Genomic DNA, 11,714 nt, shown 5'->3' on the forward strand with positions numbered 1-11,714 from the left:
CATGTAGATATTTGCCTGAATGAATATCTAACTGATCAGGTGCAGGGATTCGACCATTTTTAGCTACGTAATGTAACGCATTTTATAGAAATCACCAATCTCTGTTCTCATCTGCTCGCATGCCTTGTTTGCGCACAGAGCATACCCAGCAAATAATACTGTGTGAAAATCAGATTTTAGGATTAGCCTGTTTTTGTTTCCCAAGCCACTGGCGAGTGGTCTGTTTTGTGCACCGCGTCATTGTAAGGCTAGATCTGCAGCGTTCGTCATTTTTTGCATGCTTTGTCAGTCCCGTTGTTGGCACGAAATTTTGTTTGCCTGACTTGCAACTGTGCATGGCCGTTTTCCCCTGCTGCCGTGCAAGTGAACTGTGGCCTTCCTCCTCTTACACGCAACCAAGGTAACATTCCTATGATTTACGAGCTTATGTGCACTTAAATGCTCGGGTTCAGATGTGTGGGCCTGTTCGTCCGACTTGAAGGGGTGTTGAGTATCTCTGTTGATTTACTGGCCTGTATACGGACACGTATGGAATTCTCTTTCTTGAGAGTACAGTGAGATGATTTTATTTAAGGTTGCAGCACTGGATTTTGTTTTGTTATGGTTTATTACTATTGTTGTTGATGGTGTTATTGTTGTTGTTACTACTACTATTAATAATGTCATTATTGTTGTGGCTGTTTGAATTATTTTTAGTAGTAGTGGTAGGAGAAGTAGTAATAATAGTAAAAACAGTAGTATCATTATTGTTATTACCATTATTATTCTTATTACCCTCCTTCTGTTCTCCTTCTTCTCTTCCTTCTTTTTTCTTCTTCCTCCTCCTCCTCTCCTTCTCTTTCTTCTTTCTTCTTCTTCCTCATCATCATCATTAGCAGTCTTTCCTTAGCCTTAGCTTAGCCTTAGCCTAAGCCTTAGCCTTAGCCTAGCTTTGCCTTTGCCTTAGCTTACCTTTAGCTTAGCCCTAGCTTAGCCTTAGCTTAGCCTTAGCTTAGCCTTAGCCTTAGCCTTTAGCCTTAGCCTTGGTTTTGGCCTCAGCCTCCTCAGCATTAGTTATTCGAAATCTCTTCATTAATCTGTTATATTCCTAACTATATTCCACCATCATAACCAAAGCACATTGCCTACGTTGCTTGTCCATGTTCTTGAAGTCCCGCTAGTCATATTAAAGTTATGAATTGATTACTCTTTATTCTCAGTTATTTGCAAATCACTGTTATAGTAATTTCGTTCCACAAAGATTTGTTGAGGATTTGTTTAACTCATTACCATTTAGTTATTTCAGTATTCCTATGTTGGTTCTTTTCAATTAATTGTATTTCTTTCTGTATCGACTTTTCTTTGTTTACATATCCGTTTATTCATATACTTATTTGTTTATTTATTTATTTACTTTTTTATGGTGGGGGATGGGAGGTAGGGAGGTGTCTTTTTGCCCGTGCCATTAAGGAGCGACAGATCAAGAAAGGCTCATATACAACCACCTACCAATTACCTTAAGTGCGTTCCTCCTCTGGTCATTATTTTCGTAGGAGAGTCTATAATAATTCATCTGGAAATAGCCACGCCATAAACTAGGAAAAAATGGAATTCGCACAGCTGTGGCTCACCCCATTACTTATTCTAATTAGGCTTTTAAGCTCGTTTTGAATTTGGACCTCCAGTTGGATTGTAAATATAGGAAAATTTGTTGTTGTTTTTTCCTTCGCTTTACTTATTCGGCTTCCCTATCGATTTGTTCATAAACATAGGGTAACATACACAAGAACGCGCTCACACGTGAACACGTACACGTATATACAGACATGGACACGGGTACGGGTATACACACGCATGCACACACATACATACACATATATATATACTCTCTCTCTCTCTCTCTCTCTCTCTCTCTCTCTCTCTCTCTCTCTCTCTCTCTCTCTCTCTCTCTCTCTCTCTCTCTCTCTCTCTCTCTCTCTCTCTCGCATTAACATCTCGTTTGGATGTAGAGCAGAGTCGAACACTTTGCGAAATTATTTTCCGTCGTTACTCGTTTACGCTTAACAATAGTTGTACCTCCTCTCCTTACAAGAGGCAGCGTGTCACAATACGGAACTATTTACAAGGTTATGTCTTCGCCTTAAGAGATTTCGTGCCTTAGGCTTTGGAAATAAATAGAAGAGATACTCAAGTCTATTCTGGTTTGGTTTCAGTTTCCGTTCTTTTCTTTGGTGTAATTCAGTAAGTGATGTTATTTAGACAATGCGATTAGATCACTGCAGATTTGCAAATTGCTCAGTTATTTAATTTTGCCGTTTCCTTTTCCGCAGGTAAGGGACAGACCTTTGTGTTTAATCTTCTGGATATGCTGGTAAGTACATCAGACAAATGTTTTTGTGTTTTCAGAAAGGTCAAATACATTTAGATGATAACCATTTACTTTTGGTGATAGTGATAGTGGTTATAACAATGGAAATGATTATATTGGTGTTAGTGATAATGATAATGATAATAGTGAAAATGAAGACGACAATAGTCATAATAATGATAATGATATTAATAATGACAACACTGATTATAATAACGATAATTAGAATAATAATGATAAATACATACAATTCGAACATATACGTGGATGGTCTCCATCCGCGTGCTGTACCGCTGCACTACGACGGACAATAATGATGATGATGAATGATGATGACGTTGAAAGAAGACGATGATGATGATCATGACGATGACGATGACGATGGTAATGGTAATGAAATGATAGTAATGATGGTTACGATAACTGAAATAGTAATATCAACAGAAATAGAAATAAAACTAGAAATAGTAGTTGGAGTAGCAGTAGTTGTAATAATAATAATAATAATAAATATTATGATAACCGTAATGATGATAATATTAATCATAATGATAACTAGGGTGATAATGATAATGACAATGGTAATGGAAGTGATAATGATAATAATGACAAAGATAATGATAGCTTTAACAATACTAACAGTATTGATGAATATAATGATAATGATTATATTTTATGAGGCTGATAGTGATTATGATAATGATAACGATAATAATGACAATGATAAAACATTGAAAAAAAATATGATAATGATAAGAATAGGAATATGAATGCCAATTATAACTGTAATAATAATAATATTTGACTATGATGATAAGGATATTGATAACAATAACGATAACGATAACAATACCGTCAACAATAACGATAACGAGACGATAATGATAATAATAATAATATAATAAGATATAATAAATTAGATACTATAATAATGATACTGATAATAATGATACTGATAATCAGGATACTGATAATAATGATCTGATAATAATGAAAACTGAGATAATGAATCATGATAATAATAATAATAATAATAATAAAAATAATATTTATAATAATGATAATGATAATGATAATGATTTAATAAATAGAAAAAATAAAGTAATAATGATAATAGTTATTTCAATAATCTTGATAATAATAACAGTTATTAATATACTGTTACTAATCATAATGATTATGATAACAATAACAATGGAAATGGGGAAATGTGTATATAGGCATAATGATAGCACCACCGCTATCATTACTACGACTAATATTTGAAATAATATTTACTACGCTGATGCCGTTTTAGGCTTTGTTTTAATTATCAACGTTATTGTTCATGCAGTAGATACCACTGTGAGTGAAGTTGGCTGTATGAATTTTCTTTTAACGTACATTTACTGCAATGTACATTATACGTAAAAAAAAAAAAAAAAAAAAAAAAAAAAATAAAAAAAAACGTAAAAAAAAAAAAAAAAAAAAAAAAAAAAAAAAAAAAAAACATTCCATTGAAATGATTATACAAGTCAGCCCTCAACTAACGTCTTTAATGTTCCAAAACGGCATCACGCAGCGAAAATGAGTAAATTTGCCTAGATACAATGAAGTGGAATTCCCCTTCGTATGAATTTCAACAAATTAACATTTTGAAAACGGGAGAAGTGGACTGGGAATTCCATGTAGTATAAATTTCAACACATGAGCATTTAGAAGACGAATTAGTACTATAAATCTGAACGGATTTTATACGGTATCGTGTGATGTCAAAATGCTGAATAAATCATATTTATCATTTCTTGCCGTAGGGAATCCTAACACGAAGGGGATCCAAACTTTGCGGTATCTTCCAAATTATGACTGATATTGACATTATACATACATATATTTATGATATATATAATATACATATATATATTATATATATATATAATATATATATATATTATATAAAATATTTTATAGTATTATGATATATATATATAATATATATATATTATTATATATATATCCATATATATATATATATAAAATATATACATATATATATATATATATATATATATATATATATATATATATTTTATTAGATTTGTTTATATGTTAATATTATTTACTTGATATCAACAGCGTTTGTACTCTAGATAATTTTTAGAATATAAAAAATTTATATAAAGTGTAAGGACTATAAATATTTATATACCTGCGAAATACTTATTATATTTTATATTTATTAGATAATTATATTTTTGCAATATAAATTTCGATGACTGTTTGAATTTTTTTTTGGGGAAACTTAGTGAATGAAACAAATTTGGCAAAATTTGGATCAACTTCTCTAGCCACCCAATTACCTTAGTCAATTTCAGTAATTTCTTAAATTTCTCTCTCATTCAATTCATGCTTTGAATTTCTTTGAAACTTGATAAATGGCAAAATTTTATGAGTTCCTCTTCACACCCATTACCCATATCTTGTCTTTGTTTCTCTCTACATTCTTCCATTAAAGAGCATTGGAATATTCACTGCATTCTGCCTTAATTTTCTGTTACTATGTGTTTCATTCACTTATCTTCTTTTTTTTTCATTTAATTATAAATTTTATTCCGCTTTACCTTTTATCTGGTTCTTGTATTTATTTACTGTATTTGACCTTACCTCCCCCCCCCCCTCTGTTTTACACTTCCTTATATAACCGGTGATCCTCTTTTCCCCTTATTGTATGTTCCCCGTCCTAAAACTTTTTTTTTTTTTTCCCTCTTTAAACGAGTGATCCCCTCGTTATATGTTCCCCCATTTTTTTACAGCTTGTTCCCCTGACACAACATATTTCCCTCTCCCTGTGGTCCCCTCTCACAACGTTTTCCCCTCATCTGCTGCGCTTCTAATGGATCAAATGTCGAGGGAATTCCTGTGGCAAGGTTGAAGATTCCATCATTGCCTTTTGATGAGTCTCAGTCTGGCGCCGGGTTTAACAACCAAACCACACCAAGCCTTAAAATTGGATGTGGAAGAAGGGGAGAAAAAACAAGGAAGAAAGAAAGAGATAAAACAAAAAAGAAAGTATTCGAAAACTCACTGCGGAGCCTCAGTCATAGTCTTTTGTTATTGTTTTCTACACTTTGCAATGTGTTCTCTGTGGCTAATGCTTCTAATGAGATTAAATGCGACTTTGTGTGCCTGTCTTTGTCCTTTCATGATATTTACGTACGAAAGTACTTCGTTGTATACTTCTCTTTCAATCTGATAACTTCACAGGCGCCTGAGGACAGACAGAATGTAAATGAAATAAAATGAATAAAATGAGCGCCGGATTTATAAGCAATCTAATAAATAATAGTACTTGTTAGTGTGGCTGTTATTATATTTATTACCTTTTATGATTTCTTAAACGCCTTGTACCTTGTTCCTTGTAAAGTAATTAATCAGCTTAATGAATCTGACTCCCTCGTGGTTGAAGATTCGATTCCAGACAGTAACATCTGTTTCTTATTAGTTCCTTAGTTTTCGCGCTTTCAACGACCATTAACTATTTCACCGTATTTCATTAATTCGTTTGTTTCCGGTTGTATTTGTATATTCTTAACTTTTTTATTTTATTTTTCTCCCCAAGCGCCAGCCATTTTTTCTCTCTATTCCGATGTCCTGTTCACCCGTTCTCTCTCTCTCTCTCTCTCTCTCTCTCTCTCTCTCCTCTCTCTCTCTCCTCTCTCTCTCCTCTCTCTCTCTCTCTCTCTCTTCTCTCTTCTCTCTCTCTCTCTGTCTCTGTCTCTGTTCTCTGTCTCTGTCTCGTCTCTGTTTTGTCTGTCTGTCGTTTCTGTCCCCTCTCTTCTCTCTCTCTCTCTCTCTCTTCTCTCTCTCTCTCTCCCTTCTCTCTCTCTCTCTCTCTCTCTCTCTCTCTCACACTCTTTTCATTTTTAGAAACTCCGTATTGGTGCGTAGGAGTAATTATTTTTCTTTTCTTTGTTATTGCTGTTATGCTGTTATTGTACTTTTTATCGTTAATATTACTGCATTTAGTTTCTATCTGGCACTGTTCATGAGTCCTGCTATAGTACTTGTAAGTATTGTTGTTATTGTATTATTAATATTATTGTTTTCTTAATGTTATCACTATTATCATTATTATTATTATTACTTTTATTTCATTATTATCACAATTAATTTTATCATTACTACTGTTACTAATATAATTATTATTTTTACTTTGATTATCGTTGTTATTAATATCCATTATTTTATTTTAATCATTATTATTGCTGTTATAATTACTATTGTTATTGTTGTTGTTGTTGCTTTTGTTGCTGTTAGTGGTAGTAGTAGTAGTACTAGTACTATTACTTTTACTAGTCTTATCATTATTTCTCTTATTATCACTGTCGATGCTGTTATCATCATTGGTAGTAGCTGTAGCAGTAGTATTACTATAGTTGCAATTATCATTATTAGTTTACTTTTACTTTTATTATCTTTATTGTGGGTTTTATTGCTTTTCTTACTGTTATCGCTATTATCATTATTGTTGTTATCATTTCTTACTGTTATCGCTATCTCATCATTATACTGTATGTTATCATTGTTATTACCATGTTTACTTCATTATCATCATACTTAATTTTATTGTTAATATTATTCATATTATTATTACAATCATTATTTTTTCGTTATCAGTATATTGTTGTTGTTATTGTTATTATTATTATCATTATTATTTTTATTCTGCTAATGATAATAATAATTATTATTATTGTTACTGTTATTATTATTATTATCATTATCATTATCATTATCATTATCATTATCATTATCATCATCATCATCATCATCATCATCATCATCATCATCATCATCATCATCATCATCATCATCATCATCATCATCATCATCATCATCATCATCATCATTATTTATCATTTTTATTATTATTATTTCTATTATTACTATTATTACTAATACTGCTACTACTATTACTGTTGTTATCATTATTTTTATTGTTATTATTGTTGATACTCTTATTGTTATTTTTGGTTATGCAGTGTTAGTTAATAGCAATAATAGTACTTTGATTGTCATTATCATTATTAGGTTATTACTGTTATTATTGTTATTATTGTTATTATTGTTATTATTGTTATTATTATTACTGTTATTATTATTATTATTATATTGTTATTATTATTATTGTTGTTGTTATTATTGTTATTATTATTAGTTATTATTGTTATTATCATTGGTAATAATAATATTATTATTATTATATATTAGTATATTATTATGTATTAGTAGTAGCAGTAGTAGTAGTCATATTGTTATAATAATAATAATAATAATAATAATGACAATGATATAATGATAGTAATAAAGATAATGATAATAATGAAAACAATAATAATTGTTATTTTTGTTATTGTTAGTAATAATATTAATTGTAGAAGTACTACTACTACTATTAGTAGTAGTAATATTGTCCTTGGTAGTAATAGTAATAGCAGAAATAGTCCAGTTATGATTAGTTGATCATTTCCATCATCATTATCATTATCATCATTCTTAATGTTAGTTTTAGTGTTATTGACACTGTTATCGTCATCGTCACTATCACCATCATCATTATTATTATCATTATCACAACTGATTTAATGAGTTTTATCATAATGATAATTATTATCGTCATCATTACCATTATTATATTATTACCATTGTCGGTTTGATTAACGTTATCATCATTATTATTATTACTACTACTACTGTTATTGTTATTATTACTATCATCATCATAACCACTATCACCATCACCCTAACCCTGACCCTCACCATCACCATCACCATCAATATTACCATCATCATAATCATCCTCATCATTATTATCATCAACATCACGGTATTACTATTATTATTATCCCTCTTATCATCCTTTTCACTGTTATTTCCCTTATTTGCTTATTATGATTTTTCTCCATATTACCATTATCTTCATTATGAGCACTTTCATCACAAAATATTTCCTCAACATCTTGTGTATGTTGTTCATGGTCTTCACCTTTATTATCAGAAGTTATAATTATTATTTCCATCACATTGTTCATACTGCTGTTACTTCTGTTTTAACTGTTGTTGGTTTATTATCAGCAGGCAATCACAATTGTTATTATTTTTATTATTGTTATTATGGACATCACCATTATCACTGCTATCATCGTGTTTATAATTTTCTTGATAGCATAAGCTTTATTTATTTAATTTTTAAAATTTCATTTCTCTGAATTTTATTTTTTTTAGCTATGCAGTTTATCTTGTTCATGTTCTAACGGGCTGTGCATTTCCTGTCTTACATTCTTAGCATTGTTTTTATTTTTATTATTATTTATTACAGTTATCATCATCATCATCATTGCTATCACTGATTATCATAATGGAATCACCATAAATCATCATAATATCTTAATATCAGCAACAGGATTATCATCACCTTCATAATGATGATTGTTATCATAACTATCTATGTTGTTATGATAACGATGACAAAGATGATGATTATCATTATTGTAGTTTTTATTGTTATTGTATGTTATTATTGTCTTTATCATTATCTTCATTGTTGCAATTTTAGTCTTTAGATATAAATGCTGTTGCTTTTGCTGTTCTTACTACTATTATCAAGGCAATTATTATCATTATTATTCATTTTTTCCAAGTGATATTTTGTGTCATTACCTCTCTTGTTTTCTTCCTCTCAAGTTTATTACCTTTAATAAATGAATTATACAGTTGACGTAACACATCTTCAGTCTCCCCCCCACTATTTCTTTTACTCTGCATCGTGTGTTACATCGATCTTTTTTAGTCGTTTATCATAACCTCATCAGCATCTATATATTAGTTATACAATGGCAGTTAACGCAGTTAATATCATAAATGTTAACGGTTCGATACGATGGCATTCTTATTTCAATGGTTCACAGCTAGTATGTGTTCATTCCTTTCCTTTAGTTAGTCACCATAATTAATTAGGATCATTAACAGTTTATCCTTATGTTGTACATGACGCACTGCCAGCCTCCAAAATAATGCTGCAACTGTGTCTCTGCCCAAAAAGAAATAACCCTATGATTCTTTTTCGTTAACCCTCTTAATGAAAAGTATTAGTTACGCCTTTATGACAATGACAATATTATCATGTGCCTGCGTCATCACTATGAACATTATTTAGTTTAATTGATATCCCGCGTGGAATGTCCCAGAATGATAAATTTAGTATACTATTTAAATAAAGGTAACGACTTATGTTACAGTTTCATCTTCACATAGTTCTGACTTGCTGATGGTTTCTATAAAACCTTAACAACAATAGCAATTATATCAATGGCATCACCAACAATGGTGAAATTAAATCGAGTATAATACACATCGAGTGTTTCAAGGCAGGATTCATCGCTTTTTCACTGCACTGTAATGACCCATGTTTTGCAGTGTAATTTCCTGAACCAGGAAATCTAAAAGTACCTTTTTACACCCCCTACTATTATTTACAAAGTGATTAGTACATTTTAATCGAACTGCAGAGGAAATCAAAGAGCATTTTTTGCCACTGTTATTATTTTTATCACATCCCCACTACCATCATCATCATCATGTTCGTCCTCGTCATCATTGTCATCGTTATCGCCATCGCCACCATTATCATTATCATTACTATCATCACCATCACTAACATCATCATCACTATCACCATCACCATCACCATCACCACACCACCACCAACACCACACCAACACCATCACCACACCACACACACCATCACCACACAACACCAACACCAACACCAACACCAAAACCAAAACCACAACACCAACACCAGCAGCACCAGCAGCAGCACCAGCAGTCAGCACCAGCACGCAGAAACATCATCATCATCATCATCAGCATCATCATCATCCATATGCATCATCATCAGCAGCACCGCAGCAGCAGCTCAGCAGCAGCACAGCAGCAGCAGCAGCACAGCAGCCAGCAGAATCAGCACCAAGCACCAGCAGCCAGACACAGCAGCCAGCAGCACAGCAGACCATCATCACATCATCACAGCAGCAGCACAGCAGTAGCACCAGCCAGCAAGCAAACCACACCAGACACAGCACCGCAACACAGCAAGCACCAGCACCAGCACACAGCACCAGCAGTAGCACCAGCACAGCAGCACCAGCAGCGCAGCACCAGCAACAGGCACCAGCAGCAACAGCACCAGCACCAGCACACAGCAGTAGCAGCAGCAGCAGCAGCACAGCAGCACAGCAGCACAGCACAGCGAGCAGCAGCCAGCTAGCACCAGCAGAATCAGCAGCACACAGCACCAGCAGCACCAGCACGTAGACACCGCGCAGCAGCAGCAGCAGCAACCAGCAGCACAGCAGCAGATCACAGCAGCAGCACAGCAGCCACCACAGCACCAGCAGCAGCACCAGCAGCACCAGCAGAATCAGCAGCAGCAGAACCAGCACAGCGCAAATCCACCAGCATAGCACAGCAGCAGAATCAGCAGCACCAGCAGCAAATACAGCAGCAGCGAGAATCACCAGAGCACAGCAGCAGCACAGCAGCACAGCAGCAGAATCACCACACAGCAGGCAGAATCACCAGCAGCAGCACCAGCAGCAGCAGAATCAACAGCAGCAGCAGCAGACACCAGCAGCGCAGCAGCAGCAGATATCACACAGTACACAGCAGCAGACCAGACCAGCACCAGCGCAGCACACACATCATCAGCAGCAGCAGCAGAATCAGCAGCAGCAGAATCACCAGCAGCAGACCAGCAGCACACAGAGAATCACCAGCGCAGCAGCAGATCAAGCAGAGAATCAACACAGCAGCAGCAGCAGAATCACCAGCAGCAGCAGCAGAATCACCATACAGCAGCAGAATAACAGCAGCAGCGCAAGCAGCAGCAGCATCAGAATCACCGCAGCGCAGCAGCAGCAGAATCACTCAGCAGCAGCAGAATCAGCAGCACCAGCACCAGCAGCAGAATCAGCAGCACCAGCAATCACCAGCAGCTAGCCAGCAGCAGAATCACGCACCAGCGCGCAGCGAATCAGCAGCACCAGCATCAGCACACAGCAGAATGCAGCAATCACCAGCAGCAGCAGAATCAGCAGCAGCACCAGCAGCAGAATCAACAGCAGCAGAATCACAGCAGCACAGCACCGCAGCAGCACCAGCACCAGCAGCAGCAGCAGCAGCAGCAGAATCAACAGTAGCAGCACCAGCAGCACACCAGCAGCAGAATCAGCAGCAGCAGACACCAGCAGCAGCAGTCACCAGAAGCAGCAGCAGAATCACCAGCACAGCAGCACAGCAGAGCACCAGCAGCAGCACAGCAGCAGCA

At 34.6% G+C, this 11,714-nt stretch overlaps 1 protein-coding gene across 1 annotated transcript; it reads left to right on the forward strand.

The window, feature by feature from the left end:
* Nucleotides 1-5,228: 5,228 nt before the first annotated feature.
* LOC119578470 (sialidase-like) lies at nucleotides 5,229-11,253 on the forward strand. Its single transcript, XM_037926048.1, has 4 exons — nucleotides 5,229-5,253; nucleotides 10,290-10,589; nucleotides 10,786-10,956; nucleotides 11,003-11,253. Exons 1-4 carry the CDS (start codon nucleotides 5,229-5,231, stop codon nucleotides 11,251-11,253), a joined length of 747 nt encoding a protein of 248 aa, XP_037781976.1.
* Nucleotides 11,254-11,714: the final 461 nt, after the last annotated feature.

Source organism: Penaeus monodon, chromosome 11 (assembly GCF_015228065.2).
Source record: "Penaeus monodon isolate SGIC_2016 chromosome 11, NSTDA_Pmon_1, whole genome shotgun sequence".
Lineage (NCBI taxonomy): Eukaryota > Metazoa > Arthropoda > Malacostraca > Decapoda > Penaeidae > Penaeus > Penaeus monodon.